Source organism: Dromaius novaehollandiae, chromosome 2 (assembly GCF_036370855.1).
Source record: "Dromaius novaehollandiae isolate bDroNov1 chromosome 2, bDroNov1.hap1, whole genome shotgun sequence".
NCBI classification, from domain to species: domain Eukaryota; kingdom Metazoa; phylum Chordata; class Aves; order Casuariiformes; family Dromaiidae; genus Dromaius; species Dromaius novaehollandiae.
The window spans coordinates 113,745,382-113,765,587 of record NC_088099.1 but is presented as its reverse complement, the minus strand read 5'-3'; the positions used below and the strand labels follow the sequence as shown (position 1 = coordinate 113,765,587).

The following is a 20,206-nucleotide window of genomic DNA, read 5'->3' as shown; positions in this document are numbered from 1 at the left end:
TTTCATTATTTATTTCCCATTTTTTGAATTGCCCACTCATAAATTTTAAAACAAAATTTCCATGTTGTAAACAGTTTCCATTTCCAGATAAGGTACTCTCTGTCTTCACCTCCCATTTTCCTCAACCAATTACACAGATAAGTTTTTCTCTATATTTTTCCTTATTTCCCTGAAGTCCACTATCATTTGTCATCTAAAGTCCAGGTATTCTTTAAATATGAAAAGAAAAATACTCATGAAGCTTTCTGAAATTTCACAGTAGAAATGGAAAGGACTGGCTACTTTAGAAGGAATATTCTGTTATGGAATTATAATAGCTAAAGCTATGCCAGCATTAACAGCAGTAAAAAGTTACACTGGCCTCAAATTTCCCAGGATCAGTCTTAGTTCCACAAAAGAAGTCTATAAATATTTTAAAATAATCAAAAAAGATGGCATTGGGATCTGTTCTCCACAAACAATAGTAATAAAAATAGATCTATTAAATGTTAATCTTTCAATTTCTCACTACCTTTGTTTCTACTTTCTGCCTAAATTTACCAGAAAACCTATTTGCAAACTTCCTGAGAAAGAGATCCTGTTTCTTCTAACATTTAAAAAAAGCTAAGGTTCATCTAGATTAACTATACTGCTGAGGCAAGTTACAAGAGATAAAACTCAGTGAACCAAAGGTATTCACTGGCTTTCAAAAAATAAGTAAATATGTAGTCATCAACTGAACATTTTTTCAATATAACTCGATGATCCTTCTGCCTAATTATGTTTGTGTGAATTTTAATGTAGCCAGCACACATATCCAAAGACAGTAGGTGTCTCCAGTTCTGATCTCATTTGTTTTAAACCTTCAGAATATTCAATAATTTTGATTGCTGTAGTTACTGATGTATTTTACATCCGTGTAAGCAGAATAATTAGGAACTAAATGTTTCAGTCTGGAATATCATCCCAACCCCAGATACAGAATTATGTACCATTTTTCAGTTATAATGCATGGGAGAAATCTCAATGTTAACAGTACCTGCAAAAACTGGGGTATTCTCACGTGCATTCAAACCACACTAAGAATAAACATTACAAATTATCTTTCACAGCCAGAGATGTTATTTTGTCCTTACTTCACTAATTTCTACAATCATAACCTGATTCACCCATGTCTTCTGAAACAATACTGCTTAGGCTTGGCTTCATTTTTTGTTTGCATGGAGTTTTTGTATTGCTTTACCTCTGTCTGTTTAGGACTGAGCTTTACTTTGTAAAATTCTGTTAATTATTTTTCTTGCTTATTCTGTCGAAAGACAAAGATAAATTAACTTAAAATGTAAAGATAATGTAATGTTGACTTTTAAGAGGTATCCTTCATAATTAACAAATCTAATAACCAACCTAGAATCCAATAGCCAACATTTTTCTAAACACAGAAAGGGAAAAGGTTTAATTCATTTTTACTGCAAATGCACCAACATCTCCTTTCCTCTTCCTTCTCTTTATTTGGGCACTCTCAAAGACATGTGACATTCATAGCATATTAATAATGTCTATTTGGACGGATAAAGCTGATCCAGAAAATAAGTACAAGGTGACTTTTATTTGTGAGTACAGTTTAATTCTGTTGCTTGGGTGACAGCACTAGGCACAATACATCTGACTAATTACTTCTCCCCACTTGTTCTTTAATAATAACTCTCAGTCTTTTCTTCCAGTACCCCTTCTGTTTAGTTTCCTACTCTTTTGCTGCTTACATCCTCTTTCATGTTGTTGAATTCTCTAAAGACGGATGGTGGAACTGGAAGTCAATGACTACTCTTAAATCACATTGGCATTACTGAGAAACTCTCACAGCATTGCACCAACACATGCAGGAGACTTTCATCGTGAAACTGATGGTGGATTTATGTGAAACATGAAGCGAAATTCAAACTGAATTGGCTAATCCATAACAAAACAATTCAGCTAATCTCCTAATTTTAAGTGTGGCTTTTATATTTTACATCTTTAGCTAGCAGAGGCTGCAGACAGCCACACTGACCATTTCTTTGCCAGGTCTCATTCATATACTTTGCTTCAGGATAATTGCTATTTTCTAACACATTCTTCATATCCAAGAGGCATGGATCTGCAGTATACTGAAGATGAACACAAACTAGTTGAAATCAGCACAGAGCACCGAGTTATCAAAGAAGATGATTTTCCAAGTTCTAGCCTCAGAGCTGCGCACAGCAGGTCAGAGCATCAATTCTGTTATTTGTAAATAACCATACTGCTGAAGCCACAAAACGCTACATCATTTTAAAACAAAAACAGGATCAAAAGGAAGGCTGCACTTGATATAATCAACGAGTCTTAAAGAAGAAATGCCACATGACAAACGAAAATGGATTCAGTCAATTAAGAAGCAATTGGAGCAATGACACGCAGTTACTCCTATTCTTCCATTGTTGTAACAGCATGATCACTAGCATAAGATGCTATGACAGTGCCTAGGTTGTGTCCTCAGACAGCACTCAGTGGTGCACCGTACAAAGCAAAGAGATGGCGGGGAGAGACCTGCTCCAATAAGCTGACAGGTTAAAAAAGCTGAGATAATCAGTGCTGGAAGGAAACTAGGATAGAAGAGTGACTGGAATAGTACTGTATCACCTGTATGAGCGGTAGGGCTTAGCACCTAACTCAGGTTTCACAGCTAGCAGTTTAGGGTTCTCAACAGCACCACCTGAAATTTTTTTTTTTTTCCTCCCTTAATCACAGCTCCTGGTTTGGGTGGGAGAGGAGGGAGTAAGACTAAAGAGACCCCCAGCAGAATTCGAGCAACACTATCCTGTTTAGGATAGCATCCCCCTCTTTGGAGCCCTGCTGCTGCTCCAGGAAGACTGCAGGGCGCACACTGCTCAGTGAAGGCTGAGACAGGCAAAGTGCCCAAGTGCAATGGGGGAGTCTTTTTTTTTTTTTAATTTCCTCTCTAACACAGCAATAGATACTTTCTCTGGTGCCAGCTAGACGAGGTGGACGAGGCTAGAAAACTTGCAACAATCCCACTCTGTCCCTTTTGCAATGTATGTCAGCATGCCTTATCTTTATCTATCCATTTGAACTTGAGGACACCAAATACTGGATTAAAGGTTATTTCTTGCATGCCGTAACAATAGGAAGAAATAGAAGGTGTCTTCTGTTCCCTTAAAGAGGAGTCAGAGTTAAATATTTCAAAATTGTCATTCTTTAATATTATTGTGAATTTTATAGTATTGCATCCTGATAATGTCAAAGGCACGAAAGAGCATTATACATCTTTTCATTTTGCTATGTGCTAAGCCTATGGTAGGGGTAATTGAGAACGGAGCCCAAAATCTTCACAGCATCCATAGGTGGCATACACAGATATTTTTAGCACAAATGCACTGTATACAAAATGGCATTTCTTCTGAATAGATTTTCCGCTGTTAGTTGAAATTGTCCCCAGATGCCTTGCATAAATTAAAGTCTATAATGATTTTCTCTGCAGCTGATCAAAGACAGCCCAGAGAATGCAGAGAATGTTTCCTGTGTGCTGTCCAAGTGTAGGAATGGCCAAAGCAATCCCTCTGATGTTATGGCTAAACTCCAAAGAAAAGATTCCTAATTATTCAAGTAGCAGACGACACCCAGGAGGCTATTGCTTGCGAGCTGGAACACTTACTTCAGTAAATCTGTCACACAAAAAATGCCAAGAGAATAGATTCAGTTCTCAACAGTGATGAGGGGCCAAGAAGCCAATTCACTGACATAGGAACAGGGAGATAAATGTTATAGAAAACCTCAGCTCCAAGGAGAATAGAAGATGAAACTGTCTTGTGTCTTCTTCCTTGACAGCTGTTGATGATGGAGTCTCATTTATCAGAGATTCCCTCTACCCAAGTTACATACTGTGTCCAAGGAGATATGGATGATATTTTTTAACAGGATCCTCTCACAAGTTTTCTCTGCACTTGGTATGTTGGAGTGTGCTTCCCTCATCCTGATGCCTACCACAGAGTTTCCTCTCAAAAGTGCCATCCAGTGTTGTTTTATGCCACGAGCACCAACTGGCCCACAGAGACCAGAGCATAGTCGCCCCTCTCCTCTTGGAAGCCTTTGAATACTAATGCCTCAGTTCACAAAGGTTTACAAGAACAGAGCTTGATAGAAATTACAAGAAACAATTGTACCTCTACCATCCCCATCCTCTCTACGTTTTCTCTTCTCTTGCAAGTTCAGCTAACACCAGCTTATGAATCCTGCTTCTCACACTCCTCCAAAATCATTAGCTAGCCTTTATGAAAGGAAGTCCCACATCAACCATCTCTTTTATCTTTTAAAGTCCAGATCTATCTTTCATCAGTCATTCAGATTAAACTCCCTCCTTGTTAGTATTCTTAACTCACCCCATCTATTCAGCTCCCATTCTAGAGATGCTAAAGTTCACTTGGCCTTGCTTATAAAGTGACACTTACCCAAACAGGCAGTTAGCGATTGTTCCCATGCCTGGCTAAACCCGTAGTAAATCATTAATTTCTCAAGTGGCATAGTCTCGTTAGTCATCAAGTTGAGAAATATTCACACATTGTAGTGACGCCTCTTCATAGACTATTTGATGCATTTTATACAAACATGCATGAAATGATACAGTTTGACAATGATACTTTACAAAGACTTATAAAAAGGATTAATGTATATTGGACTTCTGAAAGTGAGCAATCACTTCAGAATGACAGTGGGTTCTGGACGAACTGACTTCTCCGCTTACGTTTTAGGCATATCATGACAAATCCAAAGAAACTGGTTTGCCTTTACACACGTCACTGTGATGTCCTAGAAATACCCTCTGCAGAATCTCCCATTATCACAAGAGTTGCCTTGCGGACGTGCTTGTCAAGAAGAGGGGGTGAGAAATTAAGCAACCTATTAATTTCTCTAAATAGACTATTCTCATTAGCATAACTAAAAAGTGCAATGCAGCATTGTATTTATATGGTGTACATGTGCATGTTTCTGGAAAAGGCTGCATATTTATGTTGTGCAGCATATACTACATAAGAGATGCAATCAAACTGAGAGAAAGGTGTGAATATGAAGGGACATTCTGTAGCTGTTTTTGAAAATATATCACAGATAATGCTTTCACTCTATAGTATAAACTTCTATGCATCAAAAGAGATATGAGATAAAAACATGGATAGCACATATCCTCGGACAGAGGATAATATTCAACTAAGAATAAGGTCTATCTAAGAATTTCAACTAGGAACTTATAATCACTGCACCCCATGACTTTTCTTGCTATCCACAGCTTGCACTGGGATGTCACCATCCCACCATAGGAGAATGCATATCTATAATCCTACCTTCCTCCTTTCACAATAGCTCTTTTCTAATGAAGTTCATATCACAATGGCATCATTTTGTAGATGAAGCCACAAATATAGAAAGTCGTTATAGCCGGTTAGGATGATGCAATGTTAAAGCCTTTTTTTTCCAAATTCACCTAGGAAACAGTGTGATGGCAGGAATCTGGCTCTGACATTCAGGATTCGAGTAACATGCAGCCAGGTTTACAACAGCTAAGTACAAAGCACAGTATCTATTTATTCTATGTATTCTTCTTTTATTCCATATCACTGAGTTAAAAAGATAATGACCTAAAGTTTTTTAAAAAATAGAAATGGATCTGGATTACAAATCAGAATTTTTTTAAATAGTGGTTTTGAGCTCTCTTCTAATTCTCACTATGTGAACATACCCAACATGTATGTAGTGCTGCAAGTGTACTGTGAGAGAGAGAACCACAGGCTTCAGACCTACACAGTCAACTCTAGTTTTACAGCCTTCAAAGCTATTAGATCTGTTCCAACCTCTCAAATCACTGTAACCACACAACCTTCTAGGGTGCTTCTGCTTTTCATACACTATTTACTTTCCTCTTCCTTAGGCCTCATGTTTTTCAGTAATCAGCTGGAGCCAGACTCTGATTGACTCCTGCTTCATTCATTATCCAAAATCCAACTGAGCAGCAATTTTTGACAATTAGCATCTCTGTACAGGTGACTTGCATACATCACATCTTCTGTAAAGGTTCTCCACAGAACTAAATAAAGGGATAATTCACCCAGGCCTGGGTGAGCTATGTTGGAAAAGAAGTGAAAAAAGAGTAGGGTCTGTTTTTCATAAGAGAGCAGGAAGAAGTAGAGCCTTCACATGCTGTCCACTCTTTGCTCCCTTTTCTTATAGGTGCTTATGGTATCAGCTGCTCCCTTCCCACAAGCATCACGAGAGTCGCAAAACAATGTGGAAAGAAGGCAAAAGAGCTGTGGATTCCTCCTCTGAAGGCTATGACCAGCTGTTCTTCCCAGAAGGTAGGGGAGAGAGCAAATTAGAGGACTTTTCCCACACCAGCACTTCTAGAACTGTTGATATCTGTAGTTTCCAATTCCAAAAGAGGGAACATCGTTTTAAGGAGAATTGTTGACTACAAGGAACACAGAGTGCACAATATCTCCAGCTACAAAAAGAAGGCTATCGTAAAGGCAAGCCCCCATTCTGAGATTTCCTCTGGCCCCTGCACAGTGGCACTGCAGGCACTATGAATGTTTATAAACTTGTTTGAACTTGAGCTGCCACCTGCGTGCCTAAGCACAGCCGTGAGGAAGTGTAATACCAGCGTGGCCAAAGAATGCAAACTATTCAAGCAGCTGGGCAGCTTCAGAAAGAGTTCCTAGAGGTGGTGTTGGTAGAAAAGCCTTATGACCCACCTCCAGACAAACTGCCTGCAGAATGCAGGCAGCATACAGTGGACACTTTGCTCCCTATTTCTGCTTTTAACTGCCTGATTTTACTGGCTACCACTAAAATGCAAAGATATTTAATTTTCAAAATATTTACACGGATTTTTCTTTTCCTAAAGAAAAAATCAAACATTAAAATTCTGTTGAAAACAAAGATAGTAAATACCACAACTTAATCAACATTAGTGAATAATAAATAAAATAGGTAAGTCATAGACAAAAGGAATACATTCCACTTGAAGTGATATATTCAATACTTTCAACTAACATCATGCAAGGAGTTATTAAGAATGCTCATGGGAAAGTAATCCTAGCCTAATGAACTTTACAGAGTTTATAGCACCCTTTTTTTTTCCTTTTCCAGCTATAGTGTACACAACTAAGAAAATCTAAGACACCTTCAAAAGTTGGGTTTGCCACTCGCCACTAGAGAAAGGGTCCGTGGCTGCAAGAGCCATAAAACAAGAAATAAAATTATGTTCCCTGCTCCTGCAAAAATCACTCCTTTCTCCCACCTTTCTCTTTCTGTATGCCCTGGTTCAAGTGCATTGCCAGCCTGTTGATCCCAGTACAGCTGCATAACCCAAGACTGCAAAATAATGCTGAAACTGATCTGCTGTACATTAAGAACAAAAATACTCACTTTTGCATTTAAGAGAGAATGACTGAATTCCATATTTGCATTTGTATAACCATAAGGCCATTCATTAAGGCCATTTAGGTATGAATAAAGGTGCAATTTGTTGCAGTTGTTGCTCATTTAAGACCCAACAGAAGTAATACTCAATTAAGCCTGTCTCACATTGTACCTGAAGTTGCTCATAACAGCCACTGGAGGGAAACTGATATACAGGAAACAGAAATCCTTTTTGCATAGTCAAGAAGTTCTATTTGTCACTGCAGTGCTTTTAAATGTACTTTAACTGAAATCACTTAAGAAATTACAAGAAATTAGTGATACTGTTTTGGTTAAAATGCAGTAAAACAAAACAAGCCATCTTTAAGAGTAGAAATATGTATATTTTTAATATTATATATTGAACATTTTTTCCTCTATTATGATTTAAATGTTCCTCTGAAACCACTTGTGTTTTATTGGTTTTTTTATCAATCTCTTCTCTTTTTAAAATATAAAGTCCCTAAATATATTCTTTAAAATGATGTTCTATGCACATTTTCACATCTTATAGTGTCGCTGCTACTAGAGGACAAAAAATACAATCTAATAGCTATATAGGCTTGTTTTAATGAAATATAGCCATAAGTGGGCATTTATTCACAAAGAACTGAGACATCCAAGGACATCTAAACTCCACAATACTTGTGTGTTGTAAAAGTATTTAAGAGTACACATGCAGAATTAACAAAAAACTCGATTTCTCATTTACAAGACTTTTCCAAATCTCCATTATAAGCAGCTGGGTAGAGCCTCTTTAAAATAAGAACTCGAAAGATACAAGGCTTCATTCTATCTTGCTGTAAAGTAACTAGTAACAACTGTCACTTAAAGGATTTCGCTTGTGGGAGATCTATGGAAAATCAATTCTCGAGGACCTTACAGTCTCTGAAATAGTCTATAATCTCTGCAATGTACCTGTGGTTTCCAGAATTAAATACTTTCTGATTAAAATGGTTTCAGTTATTAAATAGGAGCATTAAAATACAATAAAAATATAACACTTAATTGGTAAAAATTTTAGTAAGAAAATGAATGTGATATACCATGTTATATAGTAATTTCTATTAATCGGTATGATTCTGTATTAAACATTGATAAAATGTGTTGATTTTTTCAAACGTACAGAAACTAAATTCATAATTAGGCCATGCATTTATTTGGGGGTCCCAATCAAAATCAATCGTATGTAATAGTATAGCAGTGCAGTGTTAGATTCAGGAGATGCACAGTGTGCTGCAGCATAAGACAGAAGAGGACATTTCACAAGGCTGTAGGGGCAGAACTTTGATATTACGAAAAGGATAGTGAAACTGTAGATAGAAGAGTTAGTTAACAGAGGATTTCCTTTTTGAATTATCACCTGAAAGTTACACATGCTAACAGCATGGAACTCAGTTAAAATAAAAATATGTTAAATAAACATATGAAATGATTAGTGCAACAATTAATTTCCTTGGTAATTACCCAGATACAGTCTTTTAAATTATGTCTTCTTGTGTTTATAGGGTACACTGTATCCTCCCATAATCTTTAGTTTAGCTGAGTCAGAATCCTAATTCCTGTGCTAGGGAAATTTGGAGAATGACAACAAGCAATACTGAGAATAATAACATAATAGTGCATATAACTGAAGAAAATGGGTAAAAAATGGAGAAAAATCAACAAAGGAAAGATAAATATTAGGAGACATTTTCTACTCATGAGGTCTAGTGAGAGCCTTTCCATAAGACTGAAAAGTTCTCTGTCATGCGAAACAGTAGAAAATTAATGCTAATATCAGCTAAAACTAAGCAAAGCCGTCAAATATATGTTGTCCTGAGGGATAACCAGGCATGCACAGAGAATGAACAAGACAATATTACTAGTTACTGCCTATTTTTAGTAGTAAATTGCCTTTAAAAATATTCGTATTCCTGAAAGCTCTCTGGTATTTCTATTCAAAGAAATTAATGAAGCTGAAAAGGAATTAAAAGTACAAGATTATGAAAGATGATCCTATCCTTCTACATTCTGTGAGGAATGCTTATATCATTCCACATCAATCTACATTTTGGGATTTGCACAGAGCTATTTGAAGTGGACAATCTCTTTCCAATAATGAGAAATACAGAAAAGGTTGTGTTTCTCGAGATATTTAAAAAGATATGCATACAGCTGTGCCAACACAGGGAAGTGTGGCAAAGCTACCAAGAATCCAGGTTCCTTATGTATTTCCTTGATAATGAAGAAATGAAAAAGAATGAGACAAGGGAAAAAGGAATGGGAAAGCTTCTTTCGTGTTAATGCAAAGGCCAATTAAATTAAATTAGTACTGGGAATCTATAAAACACAAGACTAAGAAATTATTATAACAGTTTTAAATTGCTCTGGGGCTTCCAACGCTTAGTGGATTTCTCAGTAAGAAGAAATAATAATCAATTAAAATCAATTAAAATAATAAATCAATTAAAATTCAGGAATATTTATCTCATCTTTTGTTAAATCTATTTCAGTATTTTTATCTTAAGACAAACATCCTTTCCATATCTTTTTCTAAATGCTGCTCTTCATTTAATATTCCTTCCTGCTCTTTCTCTTTAATTTCTGCAATCAGTATTGATTAATTATTTCCTATTTTCATTGGTTTCCCTAGTGTAAGCTATTTCAATCTCATGGTTAGTCTTGTAAGGAACTGTCAATACTCATTTAGTCTAATTTAATTTTTGTATTAAATATTCTGACTTTAACAATTCTCTCTCTCAGTTTTCATTCAAAAAATGCATTGTAGAAAAGAATTATTTTATGAACTAAGTTTTTACTGTCTATTCCTGCTTATATTGTTGTCTCCTCTTTTTCTTACCCTCCAAAATGCATATTTGAACTATGATTTCCAGAGGTCCCTTCCAACCAAGACTTTTCTATGATTCTATTGTATATACTGTGAAGGCTGAACCTCAGTTGGAATGGAAACACTAGTTTGTTTAGCATTAAAATAAAAGTAAAGTTTGCATGAGAATGTCCGTTTATTCATCAGCGCATTTCAGTTTTATGTTTTCTTGCTTTATTTTATTTTTTCATTAAAATATTAATCTAAAACATCTTCTGAAATAAAAGATTTTTTCCAATTGTTCTGGAGGTTCCAGGAGCTCAGATAGCTAGCTGAGACTTCTTTCATGGCTCTGCTCGTTGTTCACTTTTAGAGCAGAGACTCCCCAGAACAGACAGCTTAGTCTGGATAAGCTTTCCATGTGAAGTTAAAGACAGTGTCATAACGAATATTTATACAGGAGTGAATTGAGGTTGCACAGAGAAAGTGCAGTTCCTTGACTTAAAAGAAATATGGTTCATGATAGATGCATACATTATTCACAAACAAAACAAGATCAGAGTCTTTTGATAGCAGAGTCCATGAAGCCACATACTTTCCTTCTGCCTGGATCAGGTCTAGAACAAGCTCCATCTCATAGAAGTAATCTCCTACGGCTTTCTGTTCTGTTTTTGATTTTGTGCAAGTTACAATTTTTAAAGTGTTGTAACTCAGTCAAATTTAATCAGATTTTCACAGGGCAAAATCCATAACCATAACACAAAAAACCTACAAATTCCTGTTTCAAAAATGGTTTAAAAAACCTTTTAAAGAAATCCTTACAGAAATACATTTAAGAGATTGTTGGGAGCCTCATAGATTTACCACTCAAATTCCATTAGGGGTAGCAACAAACTAAAGGCTAAAGAGAAATGAACCAGTTATGCCTGTGAAAACAGTGTAGTATATTATCTGATTCCACTGCTGAGCATGCAAAAGCTCCAATTTGCTTTGCTTTGCTTCTACCCATTCCCCCTGTTTTCTACAGTACCACAGAAAATTACCTTCTCCCACAATTTACATTCTAAATCTCTTCCTATTTTTTTCTTGCTTTATTTGCTCAGAACCAAGCTTTCAAGCTAACTGACCTATTTTTTTTCTTTTTCTGGTACTTGCAATAAATTTCCTTAAGCTTCTGTATTCCAACATCATTTAAAATGTCTTCTATATATTGGTAATCACTTCTCTTAAATCAAAAAGAAATATCACAACTAGCACAAGAAAGATAAACTACTAGTCCTTCCAAAAGTCAACAAAATGTTTTAACACTGCAACTATATGTTTTTCATTAAACTCTTTTTTAAAATGGCTGAGGTATTTTGGAATTAAAAACAAACAAAAACTTTCAGGCCAAAACAGGCTTCAGCAGGAAGAATTTAGCCAAATCCAACTCAATACGGTTATAAACAAATGAAAATGGGGTCTAATAAAGGGATGTGAAAGGCAACTTTAATATATGTGGCATTAGCAACCACACTTACAATAAAATCTGCATCATTTATTCTTTCATCATGAGTAGCAAACTAATAAATACCCTGCCTTAGGAGCTGACAATTTTTTTACAGTATTTATATGAAACAGGATATAAGAAAGCAGTTTCACTGCTAGTATGCTTAGCTACCACAAAAAGCAAAAAAATACCATGGTGATGGGTGAGTAAAATTAGGTTTAGATAACTGTTGCTTTACGATTATTAAGTTTGTAGCTGAATTCCCACTACAAGCCTGATTTTGGTCCTACCTTAAGAATTTTCCAAGCTCAGGAAAAGTGGCATATAAAGAATGTGGTTAAGGCTGGGGTTATTCTGTGAAACTAGAGGTATTATTTATTACTTATTTATTTATAGGTGGCAATTTTTGTGTCTGTTATAGAAACTAGAAGGGTTCACTGTAGTCCAGAACAATTTGCCTATGTATTCTTGATTTACTGCTCTATCAGCAAAACAAAACAGAAGCTTTAAACAGTGTAGTTACACATGATTTATGAGATTCAGCTAGCTATTTTCAAGGGTCTAGTGAGCACTAGGTACCAGCAGTTAAAATTGGCTCCCTAAAATACTAATATTTTAAAGACTTATAACAAGATAGATTGTCAGGCTATTTCTTCCTCCCTGACAGGTCTGGATATAATGCTAGGAAGGAGAGGCTATAGGAAGGAGAAGCTGTAAATCTCCTAATCTTCCGTAAAAAATACGGAAGGGAAAGACAGCCTGTGCATTCATACGCAATACAAAAATTAATATATTCCTACATTTGCACAGCTTTTCAGATCATGAGGAAGAGAACTACTCTGCAGGTTTAAGGCATCTCTCAAAGAGAAGACCAAGGGAAAAAAAAAGAATTTTCTTTTTGTCTTCTGTCTTTGGACTTCCTGAAACTTGCAGGAAATCAAGAGACTTATCTAGCCCCTGTGCACTTCACATACAGAAGATTTGTTGGTGTAGATGTGCTTACTGATAGGCTTTATATGAGAGACACTAGACATAGATTCCAGCCTTTAGGTAGCAAAGCATATTCCAAACAAGAACATTATTTCTTTTTTTCCAATATACCAGTAATTACACAGTAGGACAGTGTAGGCATATTATGTAGACAAGCAGTTTAGTAGTTATTATAATCCATAAGAACAAAAATAATATATTTACCCCACAAGAACAAAGTAGTTTTTTCACAAGTGCCTAACAAAGAATATAAGAGATGTCCATCATCTAACAAAAGGTGGCTACATCCTGGACCCTTTTTCCAGGAAAATTAACCTCAGTAGGAATGTTGTCTAAGCAAATGCAAATATCAATAGTTTATCACAACACATGCTTTTCTGCAATGTTTTTAATTCTGTCACATAGCTTTCCTCTTTAATAAACTCATATACCTTGCAACTTTTTCACTAATCATCAGTGGGGTCCTGAAAAACCTTGAGGAAAAAATGTCAAAATCATTTAGAAAGAATACTCCAGTGGAAGTTCTGAATTTATAGTTTCTTAATTCTTCTACTCTGATCAAGATACAGAATAAACAGTAATGCGAAACAGTAGTCAGAATATGGATAAACTCTTTATATGGAGTTTATATTTATATGGATAAACTCTTAGTAGTCTGCAGGGACTAATCATAACAATGAGAAGAAGATAAAGAAACTTCCATCTCCAGGAAAGTTTTTCTTTGACTTTGAGATTCTTTCCTTATCAAATTTCTTACATATATTCATTTAACTGAGATATCTTTAATTCCGCACACTTAAATTTTCAAGGCTACTGCAGTTACACATTTAAACAGTTAAACATGTGTTAAAGTCTGATCCCAAACACTCATTTTTGTTTAAGCTTTGAAACACTGTATAAATCTTAAAAAACTTTGTAGCTGAGGAAACCATGCTAAATCAAAATTGTTATAAAACCAGAAAAGTAATACAATTATCTTCAAATCAACTGTTCTTAAGAATTGTATAAATTCTACTGCTTTTTAAGAAGGGGTAAAGATGTTTCTATGTAGGAATAATAATTATATATTTACTTACTAAAATTATACTACTCTTTGAAGTAGAGACATCTTGTGGACATATCTAGATGCTGCATACGATTGGCTGAAACCTCCAATTATATACTTCTTAGGTGGAATGATACACTGGAAGGAACAAGAAAAACAGTTTAAAGTGCTTTACTTCAAGTTCAAATCTAACTACATATATCTCTATATATCTATATGTATGCATATATTTATTAATTTCAGCTAACATAATGAGAATGATAGGTAATTAGTATTGCTGAAAAACTAAGCCACTTGTTAAGCACTGATTTGGATGCCTAACCTTAGAAAATGTTGAGCAAAGTACTGTCACTCCACAAAAGGTTCTCCAAAGAGTTCAGATCAGAAAACTGCATCCTACTGACTTTCTCACTTTAAAATATTGAAATCCCAGTCCACAGTAATCCACAAGGAGTGATGACCACTATTCTTTTGGAAAAAATAGTAGACAAGCTGCTTTTTGTTGTTTATTAGAAGTCATAAGAAAAGAAATAAGAATACTTTCCCCTCAAAACCCAATTCATTCTTGTAGGTCACTGAAGGACCTTTCAGTGGATGAACCATGCTTTGTTCAGCATTTTATCAGGGTAACTATCTAATGTTCACCTGAGTGGACTGTTTTTCAGGGGTGCTAACTATCCATAGTTTTACTAAATTAGTTAATGTTTCAAAATTATTTATAAATCATCTCATTTTACAGTGTATATTCTGTCAGGTCTCCTCTGCAACCCTGAATATATCACTCACATTCCCTGTTATTCACTCAACATACTCTGTGCATGCCTAGAAGCATTTTGTTAGAGGAAATTTGACTTAATCTGAACTAATTTGACCAGATTATGGTATTTCTTTTACCATTTGAAAAGCAGCTTATGATTCTGCAAATGCTTGTGTATGCAGTTAGCTGTAAGGATCACCTTCACAAAACTAAGTTTGTGCATTGACATTTGGGCCTCAAATATAAAAATCTTAATTTTTCACCATTATTTCAGTACTTTCTTCATGATTTTATTGCACTTTTGGATGAGTAGCAAATTGTACATTGTCATCTATAGGATCCTAGCCATTCAGTTCAGATTGCACATTTAGATTCTGCTTATCTAAATTCCTTCTCTGCTTTCAGCTAAAGGCACTCATCTTTCATTCACAATCTAAGAGAAGCTATACTATTATGGTCCATTAAAAAGTCAGCTGAGTTTCAGTCAAGACACAGTTGCATTGCAATAGTGGTGAAATATCCTCTCCTGTTATGTAACCATTTATGTATTTTGCAAACAGATTGCAACCACGACACTATATAGTCAAGTATTAAAACATATAATAGAAAAAGCAGCTACTGGATTCGTTTCACAGAGATAAGGCATCTGTCCAAATACTTGGTAAGCATTTTGAAGGGATAAGACCAGAATGTCTACAGTGTGCTGGATCCTGCTAATATTTTCACTGGCAAAATTTCCTTTGTGTGGTGAAATAACAGACAGTTGATGCTTTCAGTTAAGAGGCTTCTATTTATTTTATGTTAATGTAGGGGATTTTTTTCAGTGAATGTTAACACAAACTCACTGCTTCCTAAATACATATTTTACGAAATACTCATTAAATTGTTTGACATGAACAGATCTGTCATAATTCTGTTTCCTATATTCAGAAACTAAAAACTGCGGCCAATTTGCTCTAATTCATTCATCATAAAGGACCATAGGAATTGTATCTCCCTTCATTTCTTCATATAGCAGGCTATAAATAGTGGCATCTATTAATACAACCAGAAAAAGTTAGAAGCCAAAAACAATGACCTAATGCAACAGAGTTGTTACAAAATCCAAAGAGGCATTGCATGCATGAAGAGAATCATTAATGCTCTTCACTGCCAAATTAAGATGTTATATTTGCTACTATTACACTAAGGTATTCTTCAATCAAAATAGTGAATGTGTGACCTTTGTTTTAAGATTTAGAGACACATTGTTTCATCCAGTAACCATGTCCCCTAACAAACAAGTAGAAAATGTTATGAAATATTACAGCAGAAAAATGCTGAGAAGATGAAGAATGCAGAAATGGAAGAAACTGAAGCAAAACCTCTCTGACATATTTAAAAAACTAAGCATCAGACAGGGTAATCTGAATTTGGCCAAGACTTCTTGTCATTAGGGTGGCCACTGTCTTTGAAACTGGCTGGTTTCAGGTAACAGTCTTTCCTCTATGGCCTACAACAGCGTGCTGTTGGAGTACTACTGTTGCAAACATTAAGCGAGGGGAGATCAAATCTGAATATTGCCTATTATTTTCTCATACCGCTACATCCGAAGTCTTCCTCCCACTGCACAATTAGTCAGCGCATGGGCGGGAAGCTGAATGTGTGTATAGGGAAGTGTGTACATGGGCTGAAAATTATGTTTTAGCTGTGGGGATGGCGGGCGTGTGGGAGCTGTATGAACAGCTGCACGTATGTCTGCGAGGGGCCGAGGCCTGGCAACACCTTGGGACACAGCGCTGGTGCCCCATCTCTTGTCCATGAGGGACATAGGCCTCAGCATTACCACAGGACGCAGTGCTGGCAACATGTCCCCTGGCCTGTGAGGGACCTAGTCCCTGGTGTTGCCGCAGGATGCAGTGCTGGCACCATGTCCTTGGTCCATGAGAGACCTATGCCTTGGCATTGCCTCAGGACAGTGTGGGCACCACGTCTCCTGTCCCTGAGGGACCTAGTCCTTGGCATCATCTCAGGACACACCATGTCCCCCAGTCCATGAGGGACCTAGTCCTAGGTGTTGCCTCAGGACACAGTGTGAGCACCATGTCCCTCGGTCCATGAGAGACCTAGGCCTCGGCATCACCTCAGGACGCCGGACAGGCACCATGTCCCCCAGCCCATGAGGGGCTGCGGCCCAGGCCTGGCGGCAGCAGGCACCCCATGACCCCCAGCCCCGCCATGGCCCTCTGGGCAGCCCCTGGGGCCTCACGCAGGCCACGGGGCCTTCCCCTGCGTGACCTGGGGCGTGCGGAGCCCTCGGGGTGCCCAGGAGGACACTGAGAGTGGCCAGGGCACAGGCTGCGGTGGTGGCAGCAGCCTGTCGGCGGGCGCCCGCAGGGAGAAACCCCGGGGCGGGGGTGACGAGGGGCGCACCCAGGCGTTGGGGGAGGGGTGTGTGTGTGTGTGTGTGTGTGTGTGTGTGTGTGTGTGTGTCAGTGTCAGTGTCAGTGTCAGTGTCAGTGTGCGCTCGCTCCGCTCGGCTGGTCTCCCCTCCCCCGGCGGCGCGGTGCCTGCGCGGTGGGCTCGCGCTGGGGTATTTACGGTAAGGTGGACCCGGCGGTGGCAGCTCGGTGTCAGGTGATCGGCGCCGAGGAGCCGCCGCCCGGAGAGGAAAATGCAAGATGGCCCGGCGGGGCCGTGAGGGGCTCCGCGGCGCCCCCTCCCCGCCCGCGCCCCCCGCCGCCGCCGCCCCGGCGCGTAGGGCCGGCGGGAAGCGCTGAGGCCAGCGCCGCGGCGCCGCAGCGCGTCCCCGCGGGGGCTCCGAGCCATGGGGCTCTGCTACAGCCTGCGTCCGCGGCTCTTCGGCGACGCCGGCGGCGGCGGCTCCCTCTCCGGCGCCGCCGCCGAGCCCGAGCCGCCCGCGGAGCCGCCTGCCGCCGCCCCGCCGCCGCAGCCCCCGGGCGCCCCGCGGGGCGGCGGCGGCGAGGGCGCGCTCTTGCGCCCCGGCGGCAAGCCCGGCGGCGAGGCGGACGGGCCGCCGCTGCTGCTGCAGAACGGCGGCGGCGGCAGCGGGGCGGCCCCCGAGCGGCCGGCGCTGCCCAAGCCCGGCGGCCCCGGCGGCGGGAAGGCGGCGCGGCAGCCGGCGCCGCAGCAGCCGCCGGCGCTGCAGAGACCCTGGGAGAAGCTGCGGCTGGAGGAGCGGGAGGCGGAGAAGGAGGCGAGGAAAGTCAGCAAGAGCATCGACCGGGCGCTTAAGGAGCAGAAGCGGGAGTACAAGCAGACGCACCGCCTGCTGCTGCTGGGTACGCGCGCGTGTGCATGTGCCTGTGTGCCTGTCTGTGTGTGCATACGCACACGTACGTGTGTGCAGGTGCCCGGCGGGGGCCCCTGCCCGGCGCCCTCCTTTGTGCGCCCGCTGCCCGCCTGCCCTCCCGCTTGTCCCCCGGCCCGGCCTCCCCCTTCGCCATCCCCGCCCGGCCCGGGCTCTCCCCCGCCCCGGCGGGTTTCCACCTTCTTCCTCCTCCTCCTCCTCCTCCTTTTTTTTTTTTTTTTTTTTTTTTTTCCCCCTCCCGCCCGCCCGCCTGGCTCTGGAGGGGGATTTGCAATGGAGGATATGATCTGAGCTCGTCCTGCAAAGGCGGGGAGGCAGCGGGGGGCCGGCTGCATCGCTTCTCGGGAAGGAGTTGTGTTAGCGCCTGAGGAAGCTGGCAGCAATTAAAAAAAAAAAAGAAAAGAGGCCTTGCATAAAACGTGTGGCCTGTGGATGGTCCTCCTCTGGCGTATGCAACCAGTGATGGTGTAATGGGAAGTGATAGCATGGGCTTGTGGCTTCGAAAGGAGGTGAGCGCTGGTGTGCAATAGCCTCCTCATTTAAAGCAGCAGCAGTCAATGTAAGGGGAAATAAGTGGCTATAAGTATGTATGTTCCTGATGTGCATAGGCTTTGCTTCAAGATGTATTCTTCAGCTGTTGGCTCTCAAAATCTTTTCTTAAAGATAATTCATCAGCTTTTGTCCTCTTTTCTCTGAGGTGTTGTGTGTGGTCTGCTGTTGCCACTGCTCTTTCTAAGCATTAGTTAATAGTCCTCTCCAGAGGCTTTGTACCAGCTGATACATTTACAGTATGAAAACCACAGGGGTGTCTAATACAAGCATCTCATTTCCTGCAGGAAACAGAACAGTCATACTGCAGGTTTTTTTTATGGTCAAAGCAGAGGGCTTATTTGGCCTCTTAACTGTGATCATAAATCTGTGATTTCTGCTAGTGTGGAAATACTGATTTACTTTTGTATTAGCTTGCTTTGCACATCATACAATTCTGTGGTACGTAGTTGTGTTCCTTATCTACGTGTATGACTACCCAAAATCTGGAATACGTCTTTGTTTATAAAGCTGTGTTTCTATGTTATTGGATTCCTTCATTCCTCATGATGGATGAAGGGAGGAGAAAATATGAAATATAGCAGTGCACAGAAAGTATAAGCAGTGTTTGCCAGAATTGTAGTCCTCCATTTCTAAAAATAAATAATGGGCTTCATTATCCATAAAATAGCAGTTTGTAGGACGCCAGTACAGCTCATAGAAGGAAAGAGGAAGAAGATGTAGTTCCTACTCCCTGAGATTCATAACATTCTTTGTAAAATGCTTCTTCTGATACTTGAGCTGGTCTGATATTTAAGTCTAAAACTTCAAATATTATAGTCCATTAAAAAAAGCTTATTTTAGAGGTTTCTCTTCCCATAATCTCTGAAAGTGTGTTGTTACCAATATGGCTACGAGAAGGCAAAGACTGGTTGGTAGTCTTCCTCTAGAGAGCAATGTAATTGCTTGAACAAAAGGATCCTAACAAATAGATACTGTGTGTATTCAGTAACATGGGTGGTTGTCATAGTAAACCAGAGCAGTAAACACCTATTCAGGAACAATGCGATTTAAAAAATAAACCAGCTCCAGTCCTCAGCACCCTAAAAGTGACTGAACGCTCCTAAGACTATTTGCATCAAATACTGTATTAAACATGCATCATGCTCGTAATATATTCTCTGATCTCCATATCATGGAGAGGAAACCCTGGGTAAGTGTTTCATCCCTGGCAGATCAGGGCGTGACATGAATGTTAGATTCTGATGTAGGGAGAGTTGCAGGTGCTTTGTGTTGCTGTTTCCAAGGTGGACAGTCTGCTCTGGAAAAGAGAGAAGTATTTAGAATTAGAAAGATCTGTCAGAGAAGCAGTAAAGTAAAATTGCATTATAGAAGGGAACCGTTTTCAAGCAGCCTTGCACAGAGGAAAGTACATAGGATGTACACAAAGGTCTTTTAGACTAAAGGACACTGTCATGTTGGTATTTTATAGCAGTTCCAGTGGTAAATAACTTGATCTCTGTCCCTAAGGTCCTCCTGATAGAGTGAACGTAAACACATACCTTTGCTACGAAAAGGAGGAAAATTTTTGTAGAATAACATGGAGGAAATATATAGCAGAGGGGAAATGGTGAATACAGTGACAGCAGAATAAACAAAGTTGAGCAACAGGGTTTTTGGGGTTTTTTTTAATGAAAGTTTGTAAATAATAGCTTCATTTTGGTTTGTTATTATCTGTCTTTTAAGTATTTTTGTCTCTCTGTGATGACTAAGGCTGTATGGGGGCAAAAGGAAAGAGTGAAAGAGTTTGT

The 20,206-nt window shown here is 39.4% G+C and overlaps 1 protein-coding gene across 1 annotated transcript in view; it reads left to right on the top strand.

Moving 5' to 3' along the window:
- Positions 1-17,156: 17,156 nt before the first annotated feature.
- Positions 17,157-20,206, top strand: part of GNAL (G protein subunit alpha L) — a 200,614-nt gene continuing 197,564 nt past the window's right edge. The window contains exon 1 of the mRNA XM_064507182.1: positions 17,157-17,838. Coding sequence (XP_064363252.1) covers positions 17,364-17,838 — 475 coding nt within the window. The 5' untranslated portion in view covers positions 17,157-17,363. The remainder of the gene's footprint in view (positions 17,839-20,206) is intronic.